Source organism: Caretta caretta, chromosome 16 (assembly GCF_965140235.1).
Source record: "Caretta caretta isolate rCarCar2 chromosome 16, rCarCar1.hap1, whole genome shotgun sequence".
Lineage (NCBI taxonomy): Eukaryota > Metazoa > Chordata > Testudines > Cheloniidae > Caretta > Caretta caretta.
Genome location: NC_134221.1, coordinates 12,534,406 through 12,549,483, shown reverse-complemented (window position 1 = coordinate 12,549,483; position 15,078 = coordinate 12,534,406). Strand labels below are relative to the sequence as shown.

At 54.3% G+C, this 15,078-nt stretch overlaps 1 protein-coding gene across 7 annotated transcripts in view; it reads right to left on the bottom strand.

The window, feature by feature from the left end:
* Positions 1–4,538: 4,538 nt before the first annotated feature.
* AK1 (adenylate kinase 1) overlaps positions 4,539–15,078 on the bottom strand; it is a 40,969-nt gene continuing 30,429 nt past the window's right edge. For 6 of the 7 annotated variants that reach the window (XM_048822986.2, XM_048822987.2, XM_048822988.2 and 3 more), the window contains 5 exons: positions 13,537–13,572; positions 12,174–12,337; positions 11,436–11,552; positions 6,606–6,797; positions 4,539–6,030 (listed from right to left, as the gene is read on the bottom strand). In XM_048822986.2, the coding sequence (XP_048678943.1) occupies positions 5,962–6,030; positions 6,606–6,797; positions 11,436–11,552; positions 12,174–12,337; positions 13,537–13,572 (578 nt within the window). In that variant the 3' untranslated portion in view covers positions 4,539–5,961. Of the gene's footprint in view, positions 6,031–6,605; positions 6,798–11,435; positions 11,553–12,173; positions 12,338–13,536; positions 13,573–13,817; positions 13,967–15,078 lie in introns of those variants that run through there. The other variant, XM_048822991.2, reaches the window with a different exon arrangement.

Sequence of the window (15,078 nt, the reverse complement as noted above, 5' to 3'; positions counted from 1 at the left end):
GCCCAACCGTAGCACAGGTGGGCACTTGCCTCCAACCCAGGGTCCATTGTTTTCAACCTGGAACTATCCCTCAAGTCCACCTTGAGAGAAACCAGAGGGCTGTCTCCTGTGAGAGCATACTGCCACCTCCTGGACAGCTCCGGAAAAGCAGCGGCAACGGGCACCGCTACAAAGCCTTTGGTAAAACCCTTGCTTAAAGCCAGGTACAGTAGCAGGGAGCTGGTGGAGATTTACAAAGACACAGGAGTACACCGCTCTGCATGCCGCGAGGGGAACACATACCTGTCTTCTGGCAGCTGGGGACAGTCCAGTCAGTTTTCACAAACCCTTCTCAGGGGGTTGCCTGGGTAAAACTCCTGATTAGGCCTTGACAGAGCCACTTGTTTAGCAAACATTTCCTGCTCTGACCTGAGCATGACTCCAACTCAGCCACAGACCAGGAGGCCTTGGGCACGTCCTTGCACTTCTCTGGGCCTCAGTTTCTCCAGCTGTACAATGGGGACAATACCTGTCTCACGTGGGGTCTGGGAGATGTGGCTCTAGACAGCTGTGAATGGATGCTGTGCTATGTGAGTGCAGAAGCTCCAGGGCTTATTTGGGGGAAGCGCGGGAGGAGGCGGCCTGGGTGTTACTGAACATCTGACCCGGCTGGGGTTTGCAAAAGGAGCAATAGGTAGACTTACCAACATGGGCAATGGAGGAAGGGCGAGCAGAGTCAGGGAGGGCCCATGGAACTGGTGCTGGAGGAGAGTGGAAGGCTTGAGTCAATGGGGCAGGAATCAATGGGAGTTAGGCACCAAGGTGATTTAATGGGAGTTAGGCACTTAGGCACTTTGAAAATCCCACAAGGTCCCTGTCTGTTTAGGTGCCTGAATACCTTTAAAAGTCTGGCCCGAAGAGAAGAGAAGAGAAGAGAAGAGAAGAGAAGAGAGTGCCCTGCGTCTCAGGTAGCTCCCCCTGTGCACACGGAATGCTGGGGACAGGAGCAGTACGACCTTGGTACTAAGGGTTAGGGTTAGGGTTGGGTCAGTGCTTCTCTGACTAAGGAACACTGAGTCCTCCCTTCCGGGTTCTCTGAGCACCCCAGAGGCAGGTACAGCCGATGAGAGCTATGTTCACTCCCCAGCCTTGGCAATAATTAAGCCTTAAGTGTTTGCGTTCAGTAGACAGAGCCCTGGTCCTTTCCCCTCTCTAGCCCAATGCTCCAGCTCTCTCTCGCTGACCTCTCAATATGCAGAGGCCCCATATCAACAATTTCCTGGATACATTTTGCTTTTGTTTTCCAGCAACTCTCTAGGCACTGCAGTTCCCGACTGCAATATTGTTTGGGCTTTTCAGAGTCTTCTCCTTCCTCCTCACTCCGCTCTGCTGCCAGGTTAGGGGAAGGACAAACAACCCCTGGCCAGGGACGGATGGAGAGTTCATTGAAAGAAATCAAAGGGCGTCTCCTCTTCCAGGCTGCCTCTGGCTCCTAGCTCAGTCCAGCCCCCAGAGAGAGAACCCAGCCTCCCTCCCCTGGGGCAGGGGGTTAACACTTTCAGTGCCAGCTCCTGCAAGGTATCACCCGTCCCATCTACAGGAACAGTCAGCACTTCACAAACATGAATTGATTAGTCCCACCGCTTTCCATGAGGTAGGTCAGCATTATCCCCATTTTACACATTTGGGAAGCTGAGGCACAGGACGGTGAAGTGATCCAAGGCCACAAAGGGCACCAGTACCTGAGCAAGGACTAGAATTCAGAATTTCCTGGTCCCCGTTCCATGCTCAGATCACTAGGCCATGCTGCCGTGGGAAGAAGACGGTGGAGCTCAGGGGTGGGAAAAGTAGCATAAACCTCTTGGGCCTGGTTCTCTCCACATGAACACCTGCTGTCTCTACTATGCAATGGGAAGGAGGGGAGAAGCAGGCCCTTGTCCAGTTAGACCTATGGATATGTAGATGGCTAGCCCCCCAGGGCTCCTGCCCCATTGGTACCAGAATGTCATGCAACGTCCTTCGGAAAGCCAAGGAGAGCTGCACACAAGTCTGCAGCAAGCCTCAGGTAGCTCACCTGTCACCTCTACCTTCCCCCAGACACTAGCCACTGGTCATGTGCTCATCCCCATACTGCTAGCTGACTGCCCATCTGCACGTGGTCCGAGCTCCAGCCCTGGTCACTCACCGGGTTGCTGGGGTTGGCTCCCAGCACTAGACCCGTGTGCGCATACAGTGTGAATCCAAGCAGAGTTCAGTCCTGGCTCTATGGTTCAGGCAACGCTCGGAGTGCAGATTCTCTTCTTGCAGCCCCTTCTGAGAGTGGAGATCCCACAGTGCAACTGCCTAGGCCTTGAGACTAGGGCTGCCTTTCCCAAACTCCTCAACTGCGTCAGCACACCCTTCCCCAGAGCTCCTGCCTGCAGGCACGCTGGCAAACACTTTACTGCTTCAGGGACACGGGCAGGTGAAGCACAGGTGATTTCTGAACCAATTAGCCAGCAGGGGAGAGACACAAACCCAAGCAAAATACAAAGCACCGGCACGCAAAGCCTTGCCTCAGTTTCCTCACCACTCGAGAATTCTTTGGCCTTTGGCTTCCAGGTCCCCTCCTCTGGGCCACACTTCTCCAGCTCATGGCTTCTCCTCCAAGCCTTGGCCTCTCTCTCTTACAGCTTCCTTCAGCCTTGGCTGGTCCCACAATCAAATGTCCCCTCTCCCTCCAAAAGCCTGATCCCGTTGTTCCTCTCTCCTGCCCCAAGTTTCCTGTGTCTCTGTGACCCACCCAGGCCCCGCGTTTCTAAAGGGCTGTATAGACACATCTCTGTTCCCTCTCCTGGGCCAGTTCCATTCCTTCAGCCCCTAGCCCTCTGCAGAGAAGTTGAGAAAACTAGGTTTTTCTAGGAGGCAGTGACTCCTCTGCTCTGCCTGGGCAAGATCTAGCCAGGTGCTGATAGTCATTAATGACCAACCAGTTCATAAACAGACACCCAGCGCCACCCTCTGCCCCTTAGCATGAGGAGTGTGAGGGGACAGTACAGCCATTGACAGCCCTAACAGACAGTTCATAAACTCAACTTCATAAGTTATACACTGGAAATTCCCCCAGTCATCACAATCCTCCGCTCCATTGGCCACCTGACACACACACACATACACACACACACCCCCCCAGCTGCTGCAGGAGGTGATGCCTTTGATGGAATGTACCCCTGACGGGACGGGCGACATCCTTCCTGACTGACATTCCAGACGCATGCTGTGTCTGACTGATGCTTCTCAACAGCAGCCAGACTGGGCTTATTTGCTTGTTGCAGACCCACCGGTTGTTCCTGTTTGTGACCCAGACTCCAAGCTCTTGTATAACACGTCTAACATCTGAGCATGTTTTGCTGCTCATTTCCTTCCTCATCACCGTCTCAGCAACTTCTGTGCCTTCCAGACAATCTCTTTTCTCCCGACCTTGGATCTGCCCGGACCCTTGCTGGCTGATTGACGGCAACGTGATCTTCCCCTTTCTAGAAAGAACCTGATCCAAAGCCCTTTGAAGTCAAAGATCCCTGCTGACTTCAGTGGCCATTGGATCTGGCTCACAAAGGCCTCCTACTGATTCTTGTCCTTAGGAGGGTGGAGAAGTTCATGACCGTTGCTTCTCTGAGCATTTTGTGCACTGGCCCAGTGCACACCTATTCAAGCCCACTGACCCTGGAGTAGCAGCCCATGAGCCATGGGTACAGCAGTGCCAATGGGGCATGAAGCAGGACGAACTTGGCCCAGGAGGGTCCCCAAGCAATGGATCTGTTTGGTGCATTGGTTTGTCAACTGGGAGTCAAAATCACTTTCTGTCTTTTAGCCTTTCAAGTGTCCCTGGCTGAAAACAGAGGCCACCAGGACTTCACCTTCACTCAGCATCTCTCACACCACACAGCCCTTCATAAAATCTCTGCCTCCTAAATACACTGATATTAATGGCACATTGTCCTGAGAGTGATAACTTGGTTCTCCTGGCCACCTTAGCTTGCCCGCATTGGAGAAGATGCCTCGCCCCATTGTAGAGAGGAAGGATGAGCTTGCAGGTAGGGCCCCGGCAACATAAAGGGGTGTAAGCTGCAGTTACACCCACTTTAAGGCTCCTTCTTGCTGCCCGAGCAGCGACAAGGGGTCTCTGTGTACGTGGGAAACAGATGTTTGGCTGGAGTTTGGCCAGGATACCAGGGGCCAATACCCCACTGGTGAAAAGTGCCACATGCCACAAGGGCACAGGACTGCAGGTTTCCATGGCAACTTGAAGATGGCACCACTCACTGTCCAGGACCCCCTAACATTATGCTGAGGGCCTTGCCTTGTGGAGGAGAACTATGGTACATTCCCATGTCCTGGGCTTTCCTCGGAGGTCTCCCATCCCAGTGGGGACAGGCCCTGCCCTGGCGAGAGCAGACAGGATCCGAGCCAGGGGTGTGAATTAGGACAGCAATGCAGTCCTCCCCGCAACTCCCTAGACACAGTTGGTATTGAATGGAGCGCGGTGAAAGTCAAATAAAGGCACAGCTCACACTGAGAAGCACTTTTCTGCCACGCTCTTTAATAACAATATGTCAGTGTACATTTGGGCAGCAGGGGCAACATGCCGCCTTTAAGACTCAGGGTGGGGGTGGAGTTGTTGCTTTTCATTCATAAATACTTTTGTTTGTAACCATTGTAAAAAAAATGAGGAAGAGAAGAGCTGCCACCAATGAGTGTGTGGGAGACAATGCATGTGTGTGTGGAGAGGTGTGAAACGTGAGTGTGTGCGGGGCACGGGAGCCATAAAAAGCACAGTAAGACAGCGACCAAATGAGGCACAGTGTTCACATCACAGCCTTTTGGGGTAGGCCCTAGGCTCAGGCAGGGCCCCTGGCCTTTGGTAACTCACCCAAAGCGCTAGACAGTCCTGGGAGAGTTGGGAAAAAGCAAGCGGAGAGGGGTTTCAGCAGAGATGCACTCCAGCCTTGAACGCCTTCCCTGGAGACAGAGCTACACAGAGGTACAGGGCAGCTGGACTCCAGGCTCCTGGAGAGACTATTCCCTCATGTTCTAAAGCAGCAGAAGATACCACCCCCCCAAACCCCGGGCTCTCTGCTGCTAATGCTGGGCTACTCTGCTGGCAGATGCTGGCTCTGTGCAGGCAGCATCACAGTGGGGAATGGAGCTCATCCCTGACCCCACCTGAGAGCTCACACCCCCTGCCGGAGCCCCCACCCCCTCCCACATCCCAGCCCACTGCTTCAGCCTACAAATGGATTTTATACACCCCCTGGGGGAATCTGTTCCTTCCCCAGGGCATCCCCTGCTTGGTGACTGCTCTCTCCCTGTGCTCACATCATGCAAGGAGAGTGGATTGGGGGGGGGGGGGGGCGCTCAGCAATGGTGACACTAGTTGGTGTCTGGCTCTACAGGCACAAAGGGATTTTGCCCAGCCCTGGCTCAAATGGGGTTTTCTCTGCATTTGATTCAAATTCCCTCTGTGCCAGGCAGATTTTAAGACTCTCAACTGCATCCTCTGCTCAAAAGAGGGAGCAAGTTGCCTGCACTGTCAGAGAATCCTCCCCCTCCATGCAGGAGCAGATTCCCCTCTCCTCCTGCTGATGCCATGGAGTGGGATAAACAGGCCACTTCCTGCCTTTAATCAACCTCAGGGCGCAGTGGGGGGGCGGAGGGGGAAAATATCTGGAAAGAAAAACTCACTTCCTGTTACAGAAGAAAAAGATAAAGCCTGGACTCATTAAAGTGAATTTTACTGTGGCGAGAAGGGAAGGAGTCAAACACAATGTCCTTGAAATTTCCTCCACAGGGCTGTGTCCATGAAAACAGGATAAAGCCACTTCCGCTGTCTCTGCCATGGAGCTCAAATGGGGGCGGGGGGAATACTCGGGCTCTGGGGGTGGGAAAAGTGTGATGTTCTCTCTGGGTGGGAAGGGGTTAGAGGTGGGGGGTCCCTTTTGTGCTTTACTTCAGGGCATCCAGATGAGTGCAGACCTGTATGAACACGTCATCCACAGAGCCTTCTGCATTCAGCTGTAGGGGCAAAGGAGGAAAGCCAGTCAGGACAGGGCCATAGAGAAGCCCCTAGACTACATCCTGCATCGTGCAGCACCGCACAGGCCTGGGACAGCCCAGCTCCCAGATCTCCATGCTAGCCAGAGGATCTACTCCTGGCAGGCGCAATGCCCTCAGAATCCATTCCACAGCGCCTGAGGCCTGTCTGGCTCTGGGGGGCACCGGGCCTGAGGCCTGTCTGCTCCGGGTTGCCAGGCCCAAGGCCTGGTTGGAAAGCCCTCTCTGCTGCTTCTCTTCCCTCCTCAGAGCCCCATCCCTCCTTTGTTCTCCTCCCCTGCTTGTTGATCCATAGTAGCAGGGCGTGCTGACAGCCAACCTTGAATGTGGCTTGCTCTGGGATTTCCTCAGATCAGAGGCATCTGAGGGTGCATTCTGCCCCTTTAAGTGCTGGGAAGCCCCAGACCATCTGAGACACAAGGACGGCAAGTGGCTCAGACCTGCCAAAACCCACAATGGACTCTGCAGAGTCTCAGCAGATGGGAAAGGGCCAGTTCCACCCCCACCCATCCCCAGTTGGCTTGTGGCCAACGTACCTTCCGGACGATCCCTCTTTTCTCGTAGAATGCGATGACCGGCTCAGTGGCCTTGTAGTAAGTGTCCAGGCGCTTCTTGATCGTCTCCTCATTGTCATCCACCCGCCCGCTGGTCTCACCCCGTTTCAACAAACGCTTGACCATGGTGTCCTTCCCTGCATCCACGTAGAGCAGCAGTGTTGGGGGGGCGATCTGTTGGGGAGGAGAACCAGGGAAACGTCCTTACCTATACAGACAGGCTTTGGCTTTACCAAGTTCATAGTTTCCTCCACTAGCCCTGCAGCATGATGACCCGAGGGGTGGGGGAGACTGTGCCCCGCGTCGTCACTGAATCACCCTGACATGGAGGAAGGGAAGGGAGAGCTGGGTCTGGAGCAGTCACCCTTTAGGGTGACCAGGTGTCTAGTTTTCAACAGGAACACCCGGTCAAAAAGGGATCCTGGAGGCTCCGGCCAGCACCGCTGACCAAGCCGTTCACTGTCCAGTTGTCAGCGCCAAGCAGTGGGGCTGGCAGGCTCCCTTCTAGCCTCCATGCTGCATGGCTCCCAGAAAGCAGCCGGCATTTCCCCCCCTCCAGCTCCTATGTGTAGGGGCACCCAGGGGGCTCCCCATCCTGCCCCGCCCCAAGTGCTGTCCCCACAGCTCCCACTGGCTGGGAACCAAGGCCAATGGGAGCTGCAGGGGTGGTGCCTGCGGACAGGGCAGCATGCAGAGCTGCCTGTCCATGCCTCCGCTTGGGAGCCCGGAGGGGCGACATGCTGCTGCTTCTGGGAGCTGCTTGAGGTAAGAGCCACCAGGAGCCTGCATCCCTGAACCCCACAATGTCCCAACTCCCTACCCCAGCCCTGATCCATCTCCAACCCTCCAAACCCCTCGGTCCCAGCCCAGAGGACCCTCCAAACCCCAAATCCCCATCCCCACCACAGAGCCTGCAACCCCAGCCAAAGCCCTCACTCCCTTCACCGCACCCCAACCCCCTGTCCCAGCCCTGATCCCTCTCCCGTCCTCTGAACCCCTCATCCCTGACCCCACCCCAGAGCTCACACCCCCAGCCGGAGCCCTCACCCCCTCCCAAATCCCAGACCACTGCTTCAGCCTGGAGCCCCCTCCCGCACTCTGATCTACTAATTTCTGGCCCCACCCCAGAGCCCGCACCCCCAGCCGGAGCCCTCACCCCCTCCTGCACCTCAGCCCCCTGAGCCAGCCCAGTGAAAATGAGCGAGTGAGTGAGGTGGGCAGAGCGAGCGACAGAGGGAGGGGGGATGGAGTGAGCAGGGGCGGGGCCTCTGGGAAGGGGTGTTGACTTCTGTCGAATTGTGGAAGTCAACGAATGGCTACGCAGGTGGTGTCGGAGAGAAGGCTTTGGATTCTTTGACCATGGGATGGTGTTCCAAGAAGGAGGAGTGCTAGGCAGAGATGGGCTATAAAGTAAAGAATAGTAAATATGGCAGGTGACCAGCTTGGCTTAACAGTGAAATCCTTGCTGATCTTGAACACAAAAAAGAAGCTTACAAGAAGTGGAAGATTGGACAAATGACCAGGGAAGAGTATAAAAATATTGTTCGGGGATGCAGGAGTGAAATCAGGAAGGCCAAATCACACTTGGAGTTGCAGCTAGCAAGAGATGTTAAGAGTAACAAGAAGGGTTTCTTCAGGTATGTTAGCAACAAGAAGAAAGTCAAGGAAAGTGTGGGCCCCTTACTGAATGAGGGAGGCAACCTAGTGACAGAGGATGTGGAAAAAGCTAATGTACTCAGTGCTTTTTTTGCCTCTGTCTTCATGAACAAGGTCAGCTCCCAGACTACTGCACTGGGCAGCACAGCATGGGGAGGAGGTGACCAGCCCTCTGTGGAGAAAGAAGTGGTTCGGGACTATTTAGAAAAGCTGGACGAGCACAAGTCCATGGGGCCGGATGCGCTGCATCCGAGAGCGCTAAAGGAGTTGGCGGATGTGATTGCAGAGCCATTGGACATTATCTTTGAAAACTCATGGCGATCGGGGGAAGTCCCGGACGATTGGAAAAAGGCTAATGTAGTGCCCATCTTTAAAAAAAGGGAAGAAGGAGGATCCTGGGAACTACAAGCCAGTCAGCCTCACCTCAGTCCCTGGAAAAAGAGGGACTTTTTCCCTCTTGGAAATGGAGCAGGTCCTCAAGGAATCAATTCTGAAGCACTTAGAAGAGAGGAAAGTGATCAGGAACAGTCAGCATGGATTCACAAAGGGCAAGTCATGCCTGACTATTCTAATTGCGTTCTATGACGAGATAACTGGCTCGGTGGATGAGGGGAAAGCTGTGGACATGTTGTTCCTTGACTTTAGCAAAGCTTTTGACACGGTCTCCCACAGTATTCTTGCCAGCAAGTTAAAGAACTATGGGCTGGATGAATGGACTATAAGGTGGATAGAAAGTTGGCTAGATTGTCAGGCTCAACGGGTAGTGATCAATGGCTCCATGTCTAGTTGGCATCCAGGATCAAGTGGAGTGCCCCAAGGATCGGTCCTGGGGCTGGTTTTGTTCAATAACTTCATAAATGATCTGGAGGATGGTGTGGATTGCACCCTCAGCAAGTTTGCAGATGACACTAAACTGGGGGGAGAGGTAGATACGCTGCAGGGTAGGGATAGGATACAGAGGGACCGAGACAAATTAGGGGATTGGGCCAAAATGGATGAGGTTCAACAAGGACAAGTGCAGAGTCCTGCACTTAGGACGGAAGAATCCCATGCTACAGACTAGGGACCGAATGGCTCGGCAGCAGTTCTGCGGAAAAGGACCTAGGGGTTACAGTGGACGAGAAGCTGGATATGAGTCAACAGTGTGCCCTTGTTGCCAAGAAGGCCAATGGCATTTGGGATGTATAAGTAGGGGCATTGCCAGCAGATCGAGGGACGTGATCGTTCCCCTCTATTCGACACTGGTAAGGCCTCATCTGGAGTACTGTGTCCAGTTTTGGGCCCCACAGTACAAGAAGGATGTGGAAAAATTGGAAAGAGTCCAGCGAAGGGCAACAAAAATTATTAGGGGACTGGAACACATGAGTTATGAGGAGAGGCTGAGGGAACTGGGATTGTTTAGTCTGCAGAAGAGAAAAACGAGGGGGGATTTGATAGCTGCTTTCAACTACCTGAAAGGGGGTTCCAAAGAGGATGGATTTAGACTGTTCTCAGTGGTAGCTGATGACAGAACAAGGAGTAATGGTCTCAAGTTGCAGTGGGGGAGGTTTAGGTTGGATATTAGGAAAAACTTTTTCACTAGGAGGGTGATGAAACACTGGAATGAGTTACCTAGGGAGGTGGTGGAATCTCCTTCCTTAGAAGTTTTTAAGGTCAGGCTTGACAAAGCCCTGACTGGGATGATTTAGCTGGGGATTGGTCCTGCTTTGAGCAGGGGGTTGGACTAGATGACCTCCTGAGGTCCCTTCCAACCCTGATATTCTATGATTCTATGACAGGGGCCGGGGCAAGGGTGTTCGGTTTTGTGCGAGTAAAAAGTTGGCAACCCTATCACCCCACCACTCTGACCCCGTGCAGACGAGGGTCAGGACTGTTACCCCAGTGTGCACCAACATACATGCCCTCACACCAACCATCCCATGGCAATCAGGTTGGGGGTAACTTGGATTTTCCGGGCGCTGGGTGACTGTAGCTCACGAAAGCTCATGCTCAAATAAATTGGTTAGTCTCTAAGGTGCCACAAGTACTCCTTTTCTTTTTGCGAATACAGACTAACACGGCTGTTACTCTGAAACCTCTAATAGCTGGCTCTGTCTTTGCTCTGGAGCACGCGACTGCATATGTGCCAGGGGCACACTGAGCCTCCGTTTGCTTGTTACTTTGCACATGTTCATTAGCCCAGGCCATTTACCACCCTGACTTGTAGGTTCATCCCAGGCCACAGCCTGCTAAAAAGGATCCTTCCTCTTCAATTGTTTTTTCCAGCTGTTTCTATGGAGCAACCATTGCGCCACCTTGTGCCAGTCCCACGTATTACAGCCAGGGATCACTCCAACGCAGGTACCTTCCTCTCTCACAAGTTTTCTCCCCAGCCTCTCCAGGCCAGCACTAGCAGGGTTACAGTTTCCCTGGAGCAGACAGTAAAACCTGCTCCTAGGCAGCACACGGAACAGCCTTCCTGCTCTAACCCCATTAACAATACCATCATATACAACCTTGCACTCCAGACACCTTCAGGGTGTTTAAGGGGCTCACTGCAGCCACCTCTCGGGTGGAGCATGACAGTTATTTACCAGCATGCAGCAACCCTACCTCAGCAGTTCAGGATGGGAAGGAAAGACGAATCTGACACTCAGTTGAACATGACTGGGTAACTGGGGGAGGCAGAACGTAATTACTCAAGTTGAGCTGGGACAAAACCTGTTCTACAGAAAATAGCAGTGATCCAGACCTTGGCTCGACATCACAACCTAAAGATGGTGCCTCCAGGAGCAGATGAGATGGTCTGCCCCAATGAATCGACCCCACCACTTCCCCATTTCTAGGGTCGCCTTATCCAGCCATCGAGCAATCCCACCACGCTAAGTTTGTGACAAAACTACCACAGGTGTGGGTGTGATGTCCAGTGTTTGGGGGCAAGGGGTGAGAAGACACTGCTGGCACTGCTGTCTACACTCACTGTTTGTGTCTCTCCCCTGGGGAGCGTATCCCTTTTCTGCCCCACTGAACAGCTGCCCAGCCCCTGCTCTGCTCTCTAGGGTGGCTCTGGTTCTGCTTGACAAGCTTTTAGTGCAAATGGTAGCACGCTCAGTCAGGATTGTGCCAAGTGGATGGCCCTCCCAACGGCATTGGAGCCTCTGCCACCCTCTTCCTCACCTTCTTCTCAAACTCCACACCTTGCTTCACCTCTCGGGGGTAGCCGTCAATCAGGAATCCCTTGGAGACATCTGCCTTGGCCACCATGGCGTCTCGCAGCATATCAAGCACCGTGTCCTGAGGGGAGGGGAAACGTAGGTGTTTTAGGTCACAGTTAGGGACAGCGCTTTCAGTTCCAGCTAGCTGGCAGCTTTGCCGAGTCTCCCGCAGTCGCTGGGCTCCCCTTCCCTATGGGCAGCCCTACCTCTTAGTGAAAAGCCACAGGAGCATCAATGTTTGTCCTTGATCACACCAACAGACAGATCCTTTTGCAGGATCCAGGGACCATATGCAGCTCCTGTCTCACCAGAGGAGGCACAGCAAGCAGCGGCTGCTCACCGTGGTCTCTGGGCACCAACACCCACAGACATGGAGCTTGTCCTCCCCCATTTTATGCCCTAACTTGCTCCCCTCCCCAGCTGCCAGAGCACTTTCTCCCTGCTGCTGCCAGGAGCGACCAGACTCCTGGGAAGCCAGGTCCATAAGCCATCCCCTAAGAGCTGGGAAAGAGGTGCTCCAACAGTGGCCCTTCCATGCACCTGCCTCAGCTCCCCACAATGCACTGCAGCCAGGAAAGCAGGTGGCCTGAGATGGCCTCCGCATCAGGTTCTCACACGCCAGCATGGGTAGCTGGAAATGTGCCAGGATGTAACGCTTTAAGACCCACTTCCTTCCACTGCAAAAACGGCCCAGACTCACCAGGGGCACCAGCTCTCCCTTCTCCATGATGGCAGAGAGCTTCTTGCCTCTCTCTGAGCCAGAATTGACCTCTGCTCTCAGGAGGTCTCCAGTGGACAGATGGGTGTAGCCATACTTCTGGACAATCTTCTCACATTGGGTCCCTTTCCCTGAGCCGGGCCCACCTGCAATTCACACAAGGACAAGGCCCAGATTCAAAACACAGAAGGGGGAGGATGGGAAAAGAGCTTGGGTGCTTCCGAGGCAAAAATCCCACCTAGCAACAGCCCTGTTTCATCCTCCTCTTTGTTCTTACTTACTAGGAGCCTCTGCACACAATGGGGACCTTAGGTAAGGAGTTCAGGGCTCCTGCTGGGCTCCGAGCCCTCTGCCCCAGGCAGCACAACCAGCTCTGGGGAGATTATTATGATCTCATCAACAGGTCAGCGTGAAGCAAAACAGGCAGCAGCTGAACCCCAAAGCCAGGAAGCTCCTGTCTTTGTGTCTCTATCGCTAGTGACAAAAGGTGGGCGGCGGGGAGAGAAACAGAGATACCCGCAGAACTGCCTCCACAGGACATGGATCCACATTTCCCCCACAAAGCGCCCGTGTGTCTTTGAAAGCAGCTGCCCAGGATGTCACCCGAAATCTGTGGCTCAGCTGCCACTTCAAACCTAGCCCAAGCTGGGACTTTGCTTGGTGGCCTACATGAATAAAAGGGGCCGGGGGGCGGGGGGGGGGGTGTCACTGTGTGTCCGATGCATCCGATAGTCTCAGCAGAGAGAAGCAAAGGACTGAATGGGCCCTGGAGACTGTGCCCCCACTCATGCCTCCAGAGGTGGCTCCTCCAGGTGAGGTGGAGGAAGGCAGGTTGTGGAAGCTCTCCCCTATGCTGTACCTGATCTGGGGGTAATTAGAGGCCTTCAGGGCACCCTCCCCAACAACACCAAAAGCAAAGGTGGCAAGCGCCCACAGGCCCTCTGTTCCGTCTCGGTGCCACAGCAGGGCGCTCTCTATTGCCCACTCCCATGTATTCTGTCCAGTCTGGTTTTGGATGATAGCCACGACTTCCCTTTGGAGGCCAGGGCAAACATTTGCAGACATGGCTAGAGATTTTTAGAGCGCAACTTAGGACACCTTAAAGGCACCTGATGACCCGAAAGCTCCGAGCACCTGCCTGCTGAAAATCAGACCCCTTTACAGGATCTCAGGTTGGCCCCGTGAAATCCCAGGTCTCTTTGAAAACTTCAGCTTAAAATTTGAAGGACAGGGTCCCATGTCACAGCCCCATGAGCTCAGTGGATGTGGCTTTAGGTAACCGAGCCAGGACTGAAAGCGCCGCTCACGACTCCTCAGCTTTTCACTGAGCCCATCGCTGACTTACCCACCACGAAGATGATTTTGCTGTTCTTCAGTTTTTCTGTGGGAGAAGGAAAAGCAGAGAAGAGGATTAGTCCGAGAGCGAGTGAGCGATCGCAGGAAGGAAACCTCCCCCGAGCCGGGACAAATCCCTCTCGACCACTTCCCCAGGGGATCTGCCTGGAGGAGGGAACTTGGCAACCAGCCCCAGTTCCCCGGGGATAAATGGGAGCAGAACACGGTCAGCAGTGGGCCGTTCGGTGGCTTCATGGCAGGCGATATGGGGACATTGCCCCCCCAGGGTACCTTTGCCAGCCTTTTCCGCTGAGGCAGCCAGGCAAGAGCACTCTGTCCCCATCTCTCCGACTCGCTGGCTCCTGCTCTCCTCTGTTCCCCCCCTTCTTGCCAAGCAGTTTCTGCTCAGCACATTTTGATGCCTGAGCCAGCGGCTGGCCTCCCTTCAGGGCTGGGCCAGGCTGGAGCCTTGTGGTCAATGGCTAACACACATTGCCAGGGAGACGGTTGCTAGGATATGGCAGGAGCCAAGCCTCAGCCACATCACAGAAGCCAGTGGGCAAAGATTCTGATCTCAGTCAATCTGGAGTTACCCCATGGGGGGCTGGTGTAAATGGGCTCAGACAGCAGCTCTTGGCGGTACCTCTCACGGAACAGCCTTATACCGTGGAACCCGACAGCCACGAGCCCCCACAACATGGCGCCCACACCAATGCCACCCAGGACCCATCCTCTAGCACTGAGCTGTAGCTTTTGATGTATATATAAGGATAGGGGAGAAAGTGGTAGGACATCCCAGGTTCCCCAGGCACACAAGGCAGGGCACTGGGTGGCATCCATCTTCCTTCTGACCGGGAGGATGGCTTCCTCTTGGCCTCTGCCCCACCGCCTCAGATGCCTCCAGAGAGAGGACCAAATTCATCCCTGGTGTAACTCAGCTGGCTTCACTGGAGCTACACCAGGGAGGGATTTGGCCCACTGTAAGTAAGCTCAAAATCCGAGGGCCCCCAGTGAGACAAGGAGACTAAGGAATCAAACAGCGAGTCAGGGCCTCAGCCCTTTGAGAAAGGCATGGGCCATGGGACGAAACAGGCGGGTGCTTCCTTCTAGGGAGGGGAGAAGCTCCTTCAGCCTGTGGCGATTGACATCTCCCCCTTTAGCGCCCGCACCATTACAAAACCTAAGGGTGATTCACCTCTCTCCCGGGACACGTTCCCTCCCCAGAGGCTCACGTCCGTGGCCTGGCAGGTGCTTCACAAACTCTGACCCCTCGCAGATATCACTGTCTCCCATCTGCCCCAGCCAATACCTCCACAAGCTCTGCTGAGCCAGCCACTCCAATTCCAGATCTTCCACCTGCTCCAGTCGCCCCATCACAGCCTCTGTGCCCACCTCTTGCACAAGCCCATCATCTCTGATATTCCCACCCGCCATGGTATGTCCACCCGCGGACATGCCCACTATTTCCGACACGCATTCCCCTTTTCCTTGCCCACCCTCTCTGGCCATTAAACTCTCTGTGTGAAATCCTGCTGCCAGTTACACCAATATA